This window comes from Talpa europaea, assembly GCF_964194135.1.
Source record: "Talpa europaea genome assembly, chromosome: 6".
Lineage (NCBI taxonomy): Eukaryota > Metazoa > Chordata > Mammalia > Eulipotyphla > Talpidae > Talpa > Talpa europaea.
This window is the reverse complement of record NC_140072.1, coordinates 22,269,324-22,288,719: the sequence shown is the minus strand read 5'-3', so window position 1 is coordinate 22,288,719 and position 19,396 is coordinate 22,269,324. Positions and strand designations below refer to the sequence as shown.

General features: G+C 35.5%; 1 protein-coding gene across 1 annotated transcript in view; it reads left to right on the top strand.

The window, feature by feature from the left end:
• HNRNPLL (heterogeneous nuclear ribonucleoprotein L like) overlaps positions 1–19,396 on the top strand; it is a gene marked incomplete at both ends in the record, with an annotated part of 39,613 nt that overhangs the window by 7,443 nt on the left and 12,774 nt on the right. The window contains 6 exons of the mRNA XM_084234523.1: positions 4,714–4,832; positions 10,089–10,326; positions 12,634–12,714; positions 14,228–14,329; positions 14,415–14,487; positions 18,618–18,689. Coding sequence (XP_084090649.1) covers positions 4,714–4,832; positions 10,089–10,326; positions 12,634–12,714; positions 14,228–14,329; positions 14,415–14,487; positions 18,618–18,689 — 685 coding nt within the window. The remainder of the gene's footprint in view (positions 1–4,713; positions 4,833–10,088; positions 10,327–12,633; positions 12,715–14,227; positions 14,330–14,414; positions 14,488–18,617; positions 18,690–19,396) is intronic.

Here is a 19,396-nt window from a genome sequence, read left to right as displayed (position 1 = left end):
CTGTTTTTTAAAAATCCTATAATTACAGCAGAGCAGAAAAGATTGTTCAATGCTATTGAACACGTGTGCACGGAGATGGTGGGAAGACAAAAATACCCATAGGCTTTTGCCTGGCCCATGTGTATACATTTAAGTTGTTGCTTCACTATACGAAGAGAATGAAGAGATTAATGGGCCCTTCTAATTTCTCTCAGATAGAAGCTTTATTTATATGCTTTTGAATTTTTCTTCAGTAGAGCCTGATCTTCATCCTGCAATAATCAAAATTAGCAAGTAAGATTGGTATTATAGAGAATTTGTTCTTGCGGAAGGGCTGGGAGTTTGGAATGGCTATGACTAGCCTGGTTTACAGTGTGGACCAAATATGCCGCTGTTATAGTAGACAGTTTACTTAAAGAAGAGATTGAATAATTAAGAAAGAAAAGTATATGTATATTGCAGGTATGCCTTCATTTACTGAACAATTAATTTAGGATATTTTCAGTCTGATAATAGATATAAATAGGCCAGATGAGTCTAGATAAACATTTGAAATGGAAAGAACTTGGTGTCTGTATGAAAAAGGATTAATCAAAGACTTGTTAAGTGGGAGAGATGATACAATCAAATATTAATATATGAATGGAGTAAATAATACTGATTTGTTCAAGTTTAGGAATCAAATGCATAGTATGATACTTAGTGATTTTAGGGTAGATAAAAGAAATTGTACAGACTGCAGATTTCTTATCACCAATATATGGAATAGGTAGAAATAGCAAAATATTGATTTAAGAAAAGTGTTAGTAATGGGAAAAGGAGGAGGTGGTGAAAAATAGTTTGAAAAGAGATCTTTTAATATCATAGATTTTTTATTTGGAAGGGACCCTAGGATTTTTTTTTTCCTTTTTAAAATAAACTACAGAAAGAATGAGAAAAGCTGGATGACCGTTTCATTGAGTTTTGGGAATAAGGGAAATACAAGAGGAATGAGATGCTTTCAACCTTGATGTTGAGCTAGTCATTGTCTTCCTGTAGGTACCATGTTGATTGCACTTAGCATCTTCCATCTTCTAGAGAATGACTTTAATCTCAATCCATTCCATCTAGGAAATGTAGTTAATAATGTATTAAAATCAGAGTGTTTTTAAAGATTTGTTCTGTAATCCATTTCTTTGTGAGAAGACCATTTTGAAAAATAGTCCTTTTTTTTTTTTTTTTTTTTAGCACTGTATTCAGGATAGTGGTTATCCTGATGGGGAAGCAGGCAGAGGAGATATAACCAACTAATTGGTAGAGTTTTGTTTATTAGATTGCTAAGTTACTATCTGTATTGTTCTTCATACCTTTTTGGATCTAAAATGTTATTGTAGGGCCTCCCTGGTGGTGCAAGGGGTTAAGCACAGCACTGTGAAGCTATCTGCAGCCTCTGCAGCAAGTTCGATCCCAGCGGGCCAGGGAGCTACCCACATGGCGCAGCAGACCTCTCCTGACTCACCTGCTGCTCCCCTCAGTAGTATATTTCAGTCAGTCTGCCTGTTCTGTTCCCCACTCTGTCTCTGGTGAATCCTCTAACCCTACCTCACCCCTGGCCTGTGTACCCTAGTTCTTATATGCATAAATAAATCTTAAAAAAATGTTATTGTAATAAAATAATTTCCCCATTTCTTCTTATGGTAGAGTGTTCAATTGCATATACCCTTCACCTAGGTTCAGCAGTTTTTAACATTTTCCATTTGTGATTTTATCTCTATTTGTGTATATATTTATTTAAATATATTTATTCCCTTAAACTATTTGAGATCTAGAGGCAGACATGGTAATTCATCCCTATTCTAGCTTTCCTAAGACTAAGGATATATTTTTCTCATAGGCATTACCATTGTCATAATGGTACCAAGGGCAATAACTCCATTATATACTATCTGTATTTAATATTTTTCAATTGCCCCTAAAATGTCTTTTATAGCAGTTTTTAATCTATTATAAAATTAACATTCACTGTTGCATTTGCTTATTTTCAAAACAATTGAGTTTACTTTTTACCTTTGCCAGCTGATTTTTAATGATCAAGAGATGACTCTTATTTCTTGTAGTTTATTGCTGTCTATTTTTAGAGTAAAACTTATTATTTATCCTGAAATGTATGCTTTAAATTAGGTTTCTAGGTGTTATTTAGAATAACTGCTTTACTATCATCCATTTATGTTTTATGCTTATTTGGTTGTTGAATTTCACATAGTCTTATCTGGTACGATTGCTAAGAGTATATTGATTTACAGAGGGCACAATCAGAATGGTTCATTTCAAATTTAGTGGCATGCGATGAATATCTTTATAACTGTAGAAAAGACTCAGCAGGGCCTCCCCGGTGGCGCAGCAGTTGAGCGCTGGGTTGCGAAGCTGCCCGCAGCCTCTGCAGTGCTGGTTCGATCCTCCGCTGCTCCCCGGCCACCGGGGGAGGGTTCCACATGGCGCGCAGACCTCTCCTGCCGCCCGCTGCTCCCCTCAGCAGTGTACTTCGGTCCTTCTGCCTGCTCTGCTCCCAGCTCTGGCTCTGGTGAATCCGCTCACCCTCCCGTGCTTCTGACTGTACCTACTGCTTGTATGAATGAATGAGTGAATGAATGAATGAATGAATGAATAAATAAATATTTTTTTAAAAAAGAGAATTTAAAAGAAAAGACTCAGCATAATTTTTAAAAGATTGATTGGTTGATTAATTGATTGATTGATTTTTTGATTTATACAAGCACTGGGTACAGTCAGAAGCATGGGAGGGTGAGAGAATTCACCAGAGCCAGAGTGGGGAGCAGAACAGGTAGACTGACAAAGAAGTACACTGCTGAGGGGAGCAGCAGGCGCTGCAGGAGAGGTCTGTGCATGCACCATGTGGGACCCTTGCCTGTTGGCCTGGGATCGAACCTGCGCTGCAGAGGCTGCGGGCAGCTTTGCAGCCCAGCTCTCAACCGCTGGGCCACCAGGGGAGGCCCAGCAGCATAATTTTTTTAAAGACTTATTTTTTTATTTATTTATGCATGCATGAATTGGGGTGTAGGCCAGAGGTGTGGGGAGGTGAGAAGATTCACTAGAGTGGGGAGCAGAGCAGGAGGATGTACTGAAATGCACTGCTGAGGGGAGAAGTGGGCGAAACAGGAAAGGTCTGGTCTGCTGCACCATGTGGGTCAGCTCTCTGGTTGGGGATCCAACTCAGGCCGCAGTGGCTGGTTATAGCTTGATGTCGCTGAGACTTTAACCCCTGTGCCACTAGGGAGGCCCTCACCATAATTGAAATAAAACTCCAAGGACTGGATTAGTATTTGCAAAGGACAGACTTTATTTCTTGGGTTTGACAATAGTGTAAGAGTAACCATGATTACTTTATAAGTCAATTCTCTCTTTTTTTACTGGGAAGGTACACAGTTGTTTTTCTAACAGTCTTTATACAAATAAAGAAAAATTGGTGGGCCTCCCCAGTGGCGCAGCGGTTGAGCGCTGGGTTGCGAAGCTGCCCGCAGCCTCTGCAGCGTTGGGGTGCTGGTTCGATCCCCGGCTGCTCCCTGGCTGCCACCGGAGGAGGGTCCCACATGGTGCGCAGACCTCTCCTGCCGCCCGCTGCTCCCCTAAGCAGTGTACTTCCGTCCTTCTGCCTGCTCTGCTCCCCGCTCTGGCTCTGGTGAATTCTCTCACCCTCCCTCGCTTCTGACTGTACCCAGTGCATGTATAAACAAACAAACAAATAAAATAAATAAACATGCTTCTATTAAAAAAAAAAAAAGAAAAGAAAAATTGGTGAGTCTTTTAAAATAGACATAACAGAAGTTAATTTTCTTAAAATGATTCTTCGGTTTTAATGGTAAGACATTAATGCTTTTAGAGTAGTCTGTTTATAGGCGAAAAGAACTATAATAGATTTTTGTGTGTGTGCATACATGTGTATAGATTGTATTAGAAATCATTTCTGAAGTAAGAGAAATGCCCAGCAGCCAGTGTAAATACAGATCTTTGTCTTAAGAGAACTTGAATAAGGGAATGAGAGAACTATTTTCATTTTCAAAGTAATTCTTATATATAGTACCATGTGAAATAAACTTTAAAACCATCCCATACTTATATTTTAGAACTTTCTCCTGGGCTTCCAAAGAAATATTATTATGTTACTCCTTTGAAGCCTAGGAAGGGTTGCATTTTTGAGTACTCCTTAGTCACCAGCAAGAGTGTGGTATCTTGTGTAAATTTAAATCAAGTGTACTGTTAAGTGTGTTAAGTTATAAGTTTAAGCTCTAGTCACACTCGATAACCAAGGACAAGAGATGATGTAAATCTCCTCTTCAGAAAGAATTAAGTATATACTCCTTATATTAATGAAAAAAATTAATTGGGACTTTTTATTCTTTTGGATTCGTTGAGGTTTTGATTTTTTCGGTGATGAAATTATGAAATTTTGAACACAATCTTTTCCAATCGTGGTATGCTCTATATATCTGCTGAAATTTTTTCTGAGATTTCCTTGACTAAGTTATCAAGTAACTTATTTGTACTTCTAACTGAAAACAAATGCTCCCTTTAAAAAAATCAAATTCTTTGTGTCACATTTAATTGTTGATTTTACTTTTGTTAACGTTGTGAATTGCAATTTGGTTTGGGGTTTTGTTTAAATTTAACTCTGCTTTTTGGACGCAGATTTAAAGGAAACAATAAGTTTTATAACTGGGAATTATTTTTTCTTGCTAGGAGGCAGGTGGAAGTCATCATAAAGTTTCTGTTTCACCGGTTGTACATGTTCGAGGACTCTGTGAATCTGTGGTGGAAGCAGACCTTGTGGAGGCTCTGGAAAAATTTGGGACAATATGGTAAGGATGATCGGGGCTTGATGCAGTTTGACAGTACGGTTGCACAAACCTTGCTTGCTTGCTGCAAGCCTTGGTGTTTAACATAGTATATATTAAGTTTGTTACGATTGTATTTCTTTGGAGTCTTTTAAGCCTGTTATTTTTAACCTTCCTGGGATGATGCATTGATGTATTTTCATGGAACCATGATCATCGCTCAGTCTCCAACCTGTTATATATAAAGTTGATTATTGCATCTTTCATCAGATTTTCAAGGAGTCCATGATTCCTTCTTAAACACTTCTTTAAGCCAGTGAGTTGATTATACACTTCATCTTTAGAGTTTCAAGCAGTGGTACTTATGATTAAAAAACATCTTTTTTGTTTATTCTGGAATACTTTGCAATTAACTGGCAATTGCAAGTAGGTAGTTAAGGGTAGGTATTATTTGCTTAGGTGGTGAGTGTTCTTAGAGTTCTTGCAGATCATGAGCCATCACTGTTTTATACTTGCTTGTCTCTCTTTTGTGCTTTGTATTCAGTCAGGCTCCTCCTTACTCTCCCACAGCTGGTATATGCTTGAGAATATTGACTTAAGTGAAAACATAATTAGAAAAGTGAATCTACTGCCAAAAATAGACACTCGGAAATTCTTTCAAAATTATTTTTGGAGCGTGTTCAGCTGTTGTTCTTTTCTTAGTATGGATAATCTGGGGTTTATTTTATTATTTTTTTCTTTGATGAATATATTTAGGTTTTTTGTTATGGGTATCAGACTAAGTCAGAACATATAAACAGGAAATTTCAGTGTATTTGACAAGATAGCTTAATTTTATAAAAGTTTGGTTTTTTGTACTAAAAGGATGATATATAAATAGATGGTGAGGAAGTGATAGAAATGTCGAACAGAAAGTAATCATGCTTCAAAGGAATAGGAATAGTTTAACAGTTTTTTAATAGATTTAATAGTTTTTATAGTTTAATAGATTTAATAGTTTTTTAAAAAAGATTTATTTATTTATGCATTCTAGAGCTGGGGTATAGGCTAGAGGTGTGCGGGGTGGTGAGAGGATTCACCAGAGACAGAGTGGGGAGCAGAATAGGCAAATCTACTGAAATACACTGCTGAGGGGAGCAGTAGGTGAGACAGGAAAGGTCTGCTGCACCATATGGATCAGCCTCCTGGCAGGGGATCGAGCTCATGCTACAGTGACTGCTGATGGCTTGCTTCATAATGCTGAGACTTAACCCCTTGTAACAGCAAGAGAGGCCCCAGGAGTAGGAATAGTTTTATTTATTTATTTTTTTGAGTAGGAATAGTTTTAGATAACACCTTCCATCTTGACATTTTTAAAATTAATTTCTGTGGTGACCTCATCGAGAGGTTGGTGACTTGGGAAACCCGTTATTCTCAATTTATGCCCCTCAAGAACAATATTATGTATTGTTCATCCTTGGAGGTAAAAATTGGGGATCCACATGGACATAATAAATTTCTTTAAGTATCACTAAAATTTCTGTATCACTTCTCAGCCATTTGGTGTAGTTAAGTCTGTTTTCATAATGAAACAGACTCCTTAGACTGTGTTTAGGCTTAGATGTTGGCACTAAACTAACCCCAATCATCATAAGGACCTTTTAAGTGGTCCATTGTCCCGCAGTTATAAAAAGATGATTATCTTTGGTCTTTTTTACTTTTGTTTTTAAATATTTAGGCTTTTATTTTCTCATAGCTAAGAAATACCAAAGCAAATGTCAGAAAACAAGTTGGTGAGCAAATAAGCTTGGAAAATTTTAATGACAAACGACTATTGATATTTTGAAGTTAATTATGATTATGATCTGAATATTTGGTATTAAAGAATTGAACTATTTTAAGTTGATGAGTGAGTTGAATTACTTTTGGGTGACCTGTGTTTTTTAGACCAGACTGGTATAACCCATGGTAAAGTTTTCCACATACAAGTGTTACTCAATTCATTTGAATAGTACTCATTTTGCTCTGGCATTTGGTATTTGTGTTGATAGAAAAGTTGTGAAGTAAATTGAAACAAATTAGTGTATAATTAAGAGCTTATTTAGCATAAAAATGTATAATTGTTTCAGTTATCTGAAATAATACGAAGATAAAAAAGGGAGAATTAGAATGTACATTTTAGAATGTACTTACATTGTCTGACACATAATTTTTTTAAAATTATGAATAAAGAGGTGACTGCTATTAAAGTTAAAAAACCTTGAGTAGCCTCAGATGAGGAGTAGAAGTTATGTTTCAAAATGTTGCACTTATAGAACCATTTTCTACTTATCTATTTAATGGTACTTGGGGAGTTATAAAGATTATAGAACGGCTCATATTAAAAATGAGAATCACCAAGTTCAATATATAGTGAATTTTTAAATCTTAAGGACTAGATGAATAGAAAAGATGTTCAAATGATGAGAATGCTGTGTCAGGATAATAAAATTATTATATTTTTTTATTCTATAGTCAAGTATTATAATCAGAAGAAGGTTTAAAAATATGTACTGTAACTCTTCTTCCCCGCTCTCTTCTCATTAAAGGAGCAGAAGCTAGGTAGTGATTAGCTATACGGTTTAAATTTTGAAAAATTTTGTATTTTTGTAGTAAATCACTTGCCTCCTCCTGTTTTTTATTTAACAGTTAGAAAACATGTTTTGAGCTGAGTTGAAAGCACTGATTCTACCTAACCATGTCTCTTAACCTTTTTAATTTTTTTATCTGGTCTTTCAATCTTCTTCATATTAATGATTTAAAATTTTTTTAAAAAATTATCAGACAATTTAAGTACATTCTAAAATGTACAGTCTAATTTTCCCTTTTTTATCTTCATATGATGCTACTTTCCTAGGCAACCAACCTTTTTGATATTTAAGTCTGCATTTCTAGCTTGCATTTTATTTATTTATTTGTTTGTTTGTTTGTTTGTTTGTTTGTTTCAGAAAGCAAGTTTATTCTGACCAAGTTATAATAGGCTAATAAAGAATTTATTTTTTGGGCCTCCCCGGTGGCGCAGCGGTTGAGCGCTGGGTTGCGAAGCTGCCCGCGGCCTCTGCGGCGCCGGTTCGATCCCCGGCTGCTCCCAGGCCACTGGAGGAGGGTCCCACATGGCGCGCAGACCTCTCCTGCCGCCCGCTGCTCCCCTCAGCAGTGTACTTCGGTCCTTCTGTCTGCTCTGCTCCCCGCTCTGGCTCTGGTGAATTCTCTCACCCTCCCGCGCTTCTGACTGTACCCAGTGCATGTATAAACAAAACAAAAACAAACAAACCAGCAAACAAATAAAGCATGCCTCTATAAAAAAAAAAAAAAAAAAAAAGAATTTATTTTTTAACTTGTATATTTTTCTGTGTTTCCCAAAAACCAAATGGCATTATTAACATATTTACTTGGTTATACTGTTTAGATGCTAAATCATATATATAAAACTTAATATTTGTGAGTAAGAATATTTACTTTAATTTCTTTAATGTAGAAAGATACCAGGGTTTTGTTTTGTTTTTTCTTTTTTTTTTCCTTTTTTTTTTTTTTGTATGCAAGAGTTAGAACATCAATAAAGAGTCTGTGTTTCTAAAAGGAATGTTTTTCTCCAGGCATTTGTATCTTGCATTTATAGTTCTAAATCTAAGGCATTATTGTTTTCTATTTTTTCTTTAATTTGAATGATGTAGATCGGGAGAACTAAAAAGCCTCATAGACCAGTAAATATTGATTGAACATGCCAGGTTGTTTCTAGATTCTGAGGATATAAAGATGAATGAGTAAAGGTGTATAGAAAATATAGTAATATTTCCCTTTTATTAGGGCCTACAGTGTGCTATGCAGGCTGTTAAGTAGTTTGTATGTGGTAACTATAATCTTGACAACAATCCTTTAAGTTTTATAAGTGAGGAAGCTGAAATTCATGAGAAAAATTGTATAATTGCCAGGCTACGAAGTGGTCTGTTTTTTATTAAAAAGAGAACCATTTGCCAGTTTCTAAAGTTGTAACAGTAAGTCCTAGAAGTCTGACTGAAAAACAGTGCTGTCACAGAGTATCTGGACTGATGTTATATTTCTGATGTGCTTTTTTTTAAATTGAGGTATAACTGGCATATAACATAATTGGCTTTCTGGTATTATAGAAACCTTGTTAATTGTATCTTAAAACAATTTTTTTTTTTTAATAGAGGCATGCTTTATTTATTTATTTATTTGTTTGTTTGTTTATACATGCACTGGGTACAGTCAGAAGCGCGGGAGGGTGAGAGAATTCACCAGAGCCAGAGTAGGAGCAGAGCAGGCAGAAGGACCGAAGTACACTGCTGAGGGGAGCAGCGGGTGGCAGGAGAGGTCTGCGCGCCATGTGGGACCCTCCTCCGGTGGCTGGGGAGCAGCCGGGGATCGAACTGGCGCCACAGAGGCCGCGGGCAGCTTCGCAACCCAGCGCTCAACCACTGCGCCACTGGGGAGGCCCTCTTAAAACAATTTTAGGATCCCTTTTCTTGCACAGAGAGGGTGTTCCACTTTGTTGTGATTCATATTGTTGTGATTTCTTTTTTCCTTTCTTTCACTTATTTTTCATTTTATGTATTAAAATATATTTTCCCCCAAAGAGTATATAAGAAAAATAAGTAATTCACCTTCCTGCCCATAGACAACCAGATTACCATAGTCTAGTGATAGCTTTTAATGGATTCTTTAACATGTAAAATATTTTGGAGGCTATTATTTGTATGAGATTTGGTCAGTTGCAAAAAAATTTGGTTGGTGTATCTTTTGGTTCCTTGTTTTTAGTAAGATAAATGAAAGTATAGTCAGTTTTTAGTTATAAGTGGGGGCATTTTTATATTTGGAAAATTTAGAAGTAGTAGCACTTTTCTGGTAGGGGTCCTATTTGCTAACCTTCTGTGGAGTTTTATCTTTGTTGCTTTCTGTGTCTCAATATTTTCTAGTACTGCTTAGAAGTGGCAGCCCGAGGAATAAATTGGGTTGTGCCATTAGTGACTAAGAACAGAATTGTGCTTGAGGAGGGCATGAGGATAAACTTTGAATCACAGGGGAGGATAAGCTTTCAAATATATGCCTTCTATCTGTTGTTCCACAGTTTATTTGGATGATTTAAGAGTTGATTAACGTTGAATATTAGGTAGTAAAGAATACTAATCTGTAAACTTTTAGACACATTTTTTTAATGTCTGCTTTTACTTAATTGAGAACAAAATATTAATTGAACTTTTTATTTTTATATTCTGGCATTCTCTCCCAATCTCCCTTCAGCTATGTGATGATGATGCCATTTAAAAGGCAGGCTCTTGTGGAATTTGAGAATATAGATAGTGCCAAAGAATGTGTGACATTTGCTGCAGATGAACCCGTGTACATTGCTGGTCAACAGGCTTTTTTCAACTATTCTACAAGCAAAAGGATCACTCGGCCAGGAAATACTGATGATCCATCAGGAGGCAATAAAGTTCTTCTACTATCAATTCAAAATCCTCTTTATCCAATTACAGTGGTATGTATTTAGTATGACAAAACTAAGTTAAAAGTCATCTTGGAATTTACCCCTGGAGTGACTAACTTCCAGTTTTCTTCACTGCCATCTGGATATTTCAAAGTAGTTTTTTTTTAAGAATTATTAAAATTAATTCTAATTTTGACTATTAAATTTAATGAAGAATGGTAGCACTGAAACTGAAAAAGTTAGAAGCACAGTTGTCAATTTAAAAAAGCACATTTTGAAATTTGTATCGGTCCACATTAACTTTTTTTCTGGTAATAAGGAATTAGGTAATCTTGTTGGAAGTGATCAAAGAAAATCTGTCTCACTCATGTGCCAGTACATAGTACATGTATTGAAAGTATTCTATGGGACAATCCCAGAATATAATGGGATGCTTATGTCCTAATAAGTTGTTTTGTGATAGTTTGTTAAAAACACATCTGATAGGGGCCTCCCCGGTGGCGCAGCGGTTGAGCACTGGGTTGCGAAGTTGCCCGTGGCCTCTGCGGCGCCGGTTCGATCCCCGGCTGCTCCCCGGCCACTGGAGGAGGGTCCCACATGGCGCGCAGACCTCTCCTGCCGCCCGCTGCTCCCCTCAGCAGTGTACTTCGGTCCTTCTGCCTGCTCTGCTCCCTGCTCTGGCTCTGGTGAATTCTCTCACCCTCCTGCGCTTCTGACTGTACCCAGTGCATGTATAAACAAACAAACAAACAAACATATAAATAAAAACATGCCTCTATTAAAAAAAAAATTCTTTAAAAAAAAAACACATCTGATATACTTAAAACTCCCTGCTTCACCTTTTATTTTATTTTTATTTTTAGTATTATTTTTTATTTTATTTATCTTTTATATCATTGTTCTTTTTTTTTTTTTTTAAGATGTTTCTAGCATCAATGGCTGGCATTCTTTTTTTTTTTTTTTTTAAAGATTTATTTATTTATTTATACAAGCACTGGGTACAGTCAGAAGCGCGGGAGGGCGAGAGAATTCACCAGAGCCAGAGCAGGGAGCAGAACAGGCAGAAGGACCAAAGTACACTGCTGAAGGGAGCAGCGGGTGGCAGGAGAGGTCTGCGCGCCATGTGGGACCCTCCTCCGGTGGCCAGGGAGCATCGGGGATCGAACAGGCACTGCAGAGGCCGCTGGCAGCTTTGCAACCCAGCGTTCAACCGCTGCGCCACCGGGGAGGCCCTATATTATTGTTCTTTTATAAACAATGTTTGCTTCTCCCCGCCCTCAGGTGTAGTCCCCATAGAATTTCCTTCCCCAATGTACCCATGCACCATCACCTCAGTCCCCTGTGCTCCTCCCTAACTCCCTCTGCTTCACCTTTTAAAAAAGTAATATCAGTACAATTTCAAAAACAATTCATGTCTTAAAATAACTGAATTTTCTATTTCATAGTCATGTTATTTGATAATAAGCTAATGACAGACTTAATTTTTACAATGAATAGAATATTACAGTACGGCAAACTTCAATTAGTATGATTTTTAGTGTGGATATAGGATGTTGCTATGTAAACTTAAAGCATAAGGTAGTGATATTTAAATTTGATTAGATATTTACTTTTATAATATTTATAAAATACCTACTAATAGGTAATATTAATATCTTTACACTGTTTGTTTTTGGGAAAAAGAATATAACTAATCTCGTACAAGCATTCTCGTTTGTTTTTCTTGTGTCCCTAGTACCTGATAGTGTGATTGTGTAAATGTAGGTGCTCGAGAAATTTCTTTACAGTTGAATTGTTCCTAAGGGTTCGTGGGTATTAAGATGTTCTCTCAGAGGATTCAGGCATCTCCTTTGGTGCCATCTCATACTGTATGTGTGACCTCCCCTGGGTTCCTTCTCTGTAGCCGTTGTTTGCTGAGGAATGAATACTGAGTTGTTCTACAACTACCCTTTAATAAACATTTATTACTATAACTCAAGTGTTTATAATATTAAGCATTTCATGATCACATTTGGGAAGAGAATGATTGCAGTTTTGGTTGCTAATTATGTATTGTCAGATTATTTTAGGCATCTGTTAAGAAAATAAAAATTGAGGATTCACTGAGGAGATAAAATATCAAATAGTGATCTTCAAATATTCATTGGAACTTTGATAATGTGTTGTGGAGGTACAAGAATTTATTTAGATTAATTTTAGACTTATTAAAGTGAAACAGTTTTAAAAATTTTATTAGTAGCTAGTAGAAAGGACATCTTGATTGCTGTTTTTTTTTTTTTGTTGGTTTTTTTTTTAGTAAAACCAGACAGTATAATGTCAATGTTTTCCTAAATATAAAATATTTGCTTTCCTTTATAGGATGTCTTATATACTGTATGCAACCCTGTTGGAAAAGTACAGCGTATTGTTATATTCAAGAGAAATGGGATACAGGCAATGGTTGAATATCCTTTATTTGTAAATTTTTATTGATGTATGTGAGTACTAGGTTATATAGATCTTTTTTCCTGAGTAATTGTTTCCAAACCAGTGTTGTTTACTCTTCCTTTACCCACAATTAAATCTACTTGGCTTAGAGTTAAAAAATAAAACTATAGTACCCGTAAAAATTTTGCTGTGTTTTAATAAACATAAAACAGTCCAGGTCTTTACTTTACAGTGTGGTCTTCCTTTTTAAGGGAGAAAAAATGTGCACTATTTGATAATATGTATACTCGTACCATTTTGAAATTTATCCCAAATGAATTTTTCTAAATTTCTCTTCAGAGTAGGTAGGTTAGAAGTACCAAAACAAAACCTGCTAAAGATAGAGCTTCCATATGATCCAGCAATTCCACTCCTAGGTATTTACCCAAAGGACAGAAACATTAATTCAAAAGGGCACCTGCACCCCTATGTTTAAAGCAGAATTATTTACAGTAGCTAAGCTATGGAAACAATCCAAATGCCCCAAAATAGATGACTGGATCAAAAAGATGTGGTATATATACACCATGGAATATTACTCAGCATCAAAAAAGATAAACTCGTGCAATTTGTGGTGACATGGATGGAGCTGGAAGGGATCATGCTCAGCGAAATAAGCCAGAAAGAAAAAGAAAAATACCGGATGGTCTCACTCACAGCAGGAATTCAGAAAACCTAATTAAGGGCCCAGGAAAAAGACTAATTATAAGAAAAAATCATTATTATAAAGAAAAAATCAAAATCAACAAGCAGCTATAAACCAGAGACACACTATGGGGGACAGGGGAGGAGAGGAGGGATTAGGGTCAAAATAAAGGGGGTACAATTGTATGGGGAATATAACCAAAATGAAAATGCATACATTGTGCAAAAATGAAAAATTATGTAAGAGTTATATAAAATAAATAATTAAAAACAGTAATGGGGAAAAAATACCCTTAACTTTTGTGTACATATGTATGCATAGAAAAAGATAAGAATATAAAAACAAACTCTTAATGGTGCTTGCTTCTGGCAAAGTGTTTTGTCTTTTTTTAAAACTTCTGTTGTTTGATTTCTTTTTTAAAGCAATTGTAGACTTAAGTGATTAAAAAAACAAAAGTTACATGATTATAAAATCTGCTTTCTCAGAAATACATGAAAATCAGGTATTTCTTTTCTGTTATTTTGATTCTTTGTAACGTTTTTCCTGTTTCAAGGCAGCAAATAGTCCTTAGCTGGGAAGTGGGAGTATGCTCCATTCTCTCTCTCTTCTCCAATTTATAAAGTATTTCTGATGAATTAGGCTTATTGTAAATAGTTTGGCTCTATTATGTTTTCTTTGGTTCTCTTGATCTTAAAAATAATTTCTACTGAAATTCACCTAAAAGTTTTATTTGGTAAAACATTTCTAGAAGTGAAAGTGTTATTTCTGATTATTTTCGGTCCTTACAGAATGAGTAATAGCTACATATTGGACACTTTAAGCCAAATTTCCTTAATAGAGCTTATGTTTGAATCAGTCCTTTGTGCCCAGAAAGCTAAAGCAGCACTCAATGGAGCAGATATATATGCTGGATGTTGCACACTGAAAATTGAATATGCAAGGGTAAATATTTTTTCAATACTATGCCAAAGAAATGTTTATCCTTTGGATATACAATTTGAACTTACTTTCTTTTTAATTTTAACAGCCAACTCGTCTAAATGTTATTAGGAATGACAATGACAGTTGGGACTACACTAAACCATATTTGGGAAGACGAGGTAAGTATTTTATGTATTTTAAAATGTACTTATATCTGCTGGCAATTTTTACATGCAGTTAGATTCCTTTGTCCTGAGATGAGCTAGTTTATTCAAATGAAAACCTTGTTGGTGAATGCTTTTGTTGCAAAAGCCATGTAATGCTGGAAAATAACCTTGAACATTAGTGCCCCCTACTGGTATGTACCGAGCTACTTATATTTAGTTCAACAAGGAGCCCACACATACAGGCACGCCCGCAGTTCAAGGACTTGCATTTCTCCAAGCAGCTCTCTCTCTTTGGAGGAGAGGAAACTGATTCAGAATATTTCTTACAAACTGCAAACTTGCACACTGCTTCTCTATGGAAAGGACTTTTCCCCCAAGCTGGACAAGGCATTAAGAAGGATAGAGGACTCCAGCAGGCTGACTCTACACTTCATCATGCACAACATCGGCATCAGCAAAAGCCCTCTGAAAAACTCAGACTTGCAATTCACCTTGACTGCATACTGCATGCACCATCACCCCAAGTTTTTAAAGGAGGACACTTAACAGTACTTCAGACTTGCATGGGATGAACACCATGATAGACTGTGCCCATTTATTTATTCAAGTTGTATGTATATATTGGTCTGATTTCCCTTAAGCTTTCAGTTGTTAGAACTTAAGAATTTTCACTAACGGATACTAGACTTTATTATGTTGTAAATCTTAATGCCCATTACTGTAACTGTTTGCAGCTTAGATTCAAATTGTTAATTGGCAAATAACCGGGGCCAACTTATCTACAGGTCTTGGGAATTGATAATGCTCAACCAATCCACACAGATGCTATAAGAAATTAGAAAGGTGCACACTTGGTGCACTTAAGGTTACTTTTTTTTCCCTTCTCGATTGTGGACATTGAGCAGAATGACACAAATGAAAAAGGTGCATTATATGTAAAAGCCGATTTTCTGTGTGGTTTGATTTTTGTAAAGTGGCTGTTTATAAGTTGTCACTTTTTGTAACATTTTAAAGTTATCATTCATGTTAATTTGTGTAACGAGAAATTTTGACATTTTAAATGTAGGTGAAAGTAACATGTCTGTTCAAGGTAGACTATATTTAAACTTGATAAATCTGAAAATAAGAGCATTTCGTTTGAGGTGCATTTTCACTTTTAAATGGTAGATTTCATGGGCATAGATTCGACTGATAAAATTGTTCAACTAACTGTGTGGCAATTCTGGAATATACAAATTAAAATGTGGATCTTGTAAAAACAAGGGGGCTGCAGTATTGGCTATTTCTCCACTACAATATCATTATTTGAACTACTTGTTGGGAAAACCTCACCAAGACAAGAATGTAAAAGTCAATAAACTAGAAGAAAATTTATGGCATCCAAAGTATCTTGGGCAGTAGGACTGTATAGTGTGTGTCCTTGCCAGAAGAAAAAAGATAATGCAGTGCTCCTTGCATGTTCAGATTATTTAGGACATTTGGATGATTGGCTTCTCTAATTCTCAATTCCCAGGAAATCATCTTGCCTTATCCTTGGGGTTGCAGACAAGTTTGTTTTGTAACGTGACTTTGGCTGGACCCCACACTTTTCACGATTCACAGAAATCTGCTTGGCATAGACTTGATGCAGTTGAATACAGTATTGGAAACAAAGCCTTAGTACTCAAACAACAGAGCAAGTGGTTGATGAGAAATCTCTCACTTCTGTCAAATTATAGTCAGTTGTTAAATGCTCAGTTTTTGTTTTTTAACTCATTTCAAATAGTCTTGGTTATATTTCTCATGTCATTTAAAACATTTATAGATATGCTTATTGTAATACATATGTTCTTGAAAATATCTAAAATAACATAACACCAACTTAGCTTTCATACAAGGAATTATAGTCAGAAAAATTTAGGCATGTTTAAGGTAAATATTTACATATTGAAATATAATTAGAAGTAGTAAAACAGAATTTTAGTTGTTTAAACTGTCAAGAGAAAAGAATACATATACAGATAGGTATTTGTCTGGCAAGAATGTACCAGTTTGCATTTTTGGTTTTGTAGTTATTTCAGCTTCCATTTAAGTTGTTACTTTTTCTACCAAGACAAAGAAAAGAGGTTTTTTTATAAATCTAACAATTTTTAAAAGTCCTTTTCAGCCCAAATTTACATTTTAGGGCAAAGAATTCTTAACCTAAACACCAGAGATTGCCTCCAGTAATATTAAGTAAAACTTGGGTGTATGTGGATCTTTTTTGGGAGGTCCATAGCTTCTGTCAGATTTTTAGATGAATACATGAAAGGTTACAAGCCACTATTTAGAGACTGATGTTTTCAGTGTTTTGACTCTTAGGCACATTTGTTCTGTTTTATGTGACCTTGTACTAGGTAGTACTTCAAATAAAGAGAATTATTAATAATAAAGAATGTGTAGCTGAAAGATACCTTGGAGATCATCTACTCTAACACCTTCATTTTATGAATGAAGATTGTCAGTTTCTGTGATTGTATAGCAAATTTGTGGTTAAGTTGGAATCTTCTGATCCCTAATCCAGTATTCTTTCCTATATAGTACACTGTTAACTATATCAATAAAACTGAGCCTTGAAGACTTTATGATATCTTTGGTTTAAGAGTCCTAGATCAGATAAAGAATTATATTTAATCTTTGGTGGCATGCTTATGCAGCGGTACTTAAACAGAACAGATTAGTGGACTGGAATGAGTCAGGATGAGTGAGACTTAATGATGAGGTGCTGGAAGTCTAGTAATGCAAAGAAGACTCTGAAAGCTTAGAATGGAGAAGAAATGACTTTGGGAAAAGAGGAAGATCAATATGAGCATTTGAAAGGATTTTTGAAGACAGATAGACTGTGAGGACCCCAATGGGATAGACTGTGGGTAGAGGACCAAATTTTACACAGTGTAAAAATTTTCTCATGATTTGGGATTACTGAAAATGTAAGGGAAAGGAGGTAGTACTTTGCTACTGGTGTTGGGTATTTGGAAGCTGGGCGGTTCCAGTTGTTAGGGAATGATGTAAAGAGAATTTGTACACTGAATGAAAGTTTAACTTGATGACCTCCTAGGTTCCTTTCAGTGCTATGATAATTTGGAAGTGGTAATGAAAGTGATATTTCTCAAGACTGAAGTGAAAATTAAAGTATTTCTCATCGCCCATAAACCTCATTTGTTTAGGTGACTAAGGATATATATATAAAACCTTCTCTTTGAATTTTCAAAGATTAGAATAAACAGACTCTAAAGATACATTAAAATTTTTTTTATTGGACACAATCTGAGCAGCTGACTTTGTAAAACTGTTATAAATGACTTTTTAAAATTTACTAACATAGGAAGTGCTGTTTCAGAAACTCACAAGTAATTTTATTGATGTCTCAATTAGATTTGGGAAAATTGGCATGCCTTCTCTGAAAATGTAGCTAGTATTGTAGTACTCTAATCCAATAATGTAGCCCCCTTGGTTAGTTTTATCTTGGCGTATTTAAACTTTGGGGGATGCTCATAGTCATGCCTGGTGTTAAAGTCTATAGCTAATGACCAATCCATGATACATAATATGGGCCAGTGATGTGCAAATTTCCATCTCTCAAGTCAGTAGGTGTTTGTAAATATGTGTATATACATACAAAATACTCTGTGTTTACTGATTGTGAAACCATGTAATACAGGTTGTTGTTGGCTTATGCTGAACTTCTTGAAAGAAGCCCACTTTGAAAATGTGTTGCTGTTGAAGCTAATAGTATGATTCAGGTACTGTCTTTCAAAAGTACTGCACTTAAAGCTTGTTTTAAAGACATGTATTGGTAAAAACTTCTGTACAGTGTCAAACTAGCATTGTGTACATTCACTTTCTGAAAAGTATCCATTCTTTCCTTAAATTTGAAAGTGTGATTGTATTTGGCATTTGCCAAAAAGATATTTTCAAGTTAAGTGGAATTTGTTAGATAGAATTACTTTCTTAAACTTTTGGTGTTTGTATTTAAATTGGATATGAATGGATTTAAAAGTTAACCAGGAATCATATTTCCTTTATGAATTGTAATGGATGTTTTGAATGGGTGTTTCCCATGTGAGAACTCTGTTAAGTACTTGGGTCAAATTGTTAAAACCATGTTTCTACTTTTGTGTCAGATAGAGGAAAGGGTCGCCAGAGACAAGCCATTTTGGGAGAACACCCTTCTTCGTTTAGACATGATGGCTATGGTAAGTTTGTCAAGGCAGAAGGAAGGTAGTATAGATGAACTATTAGAATTTTTGCATTTTTGATGAAGAATGGCATATTTCTTGTCTCTATTTTTCTTGCTCACCTGACTTGGTTTATATGTGATCAGTCCCTTAAAATATATTCTGAAGTTGTCCAAAATCCTTTGTTTTCTTAGGATATTGATACATAATATAATCCTTCAGATAAATGAGAACTATAGGTTGGGGATTGAAAACTTTTTGTGTTATATTTTGTTTTGTTTTGGTTTGGTTTTGAGTAGTTATGGGCTCTGATGTGTTAGGGGAACAAAATGTATTATTGCTCCGTAAGTGTATTTTCTTGCATTCTAGCAGTTGTCAACATGGAGGAATTTTGATAACAAGAGCAGATAGAATAGGGTATTTGTCAAAAGGAAACATGTTTCTGGTTAGATCATTATTTCTTTCAGTTCTGTAGTTGGTATTTTGACTTTGGTTAAGTTTGTTTGTATTTAACTCCTCTTTTAAAACTTGATAATGTTTACTAGGTTGATAAATTAAGGTTATGAAACCGAGAATTACTTCTTCAGGAAAAAGTTAGGTTTCAGATTATTGTCGTTCAAAGTAAATGTTGAGAATTACTATTGATAAGACTTTTAACTGATTATAGACTCTGTTCTTAAATATTTTTTTTTTTGGTTTTTAGTCATAGTTATTGACCTTACCTA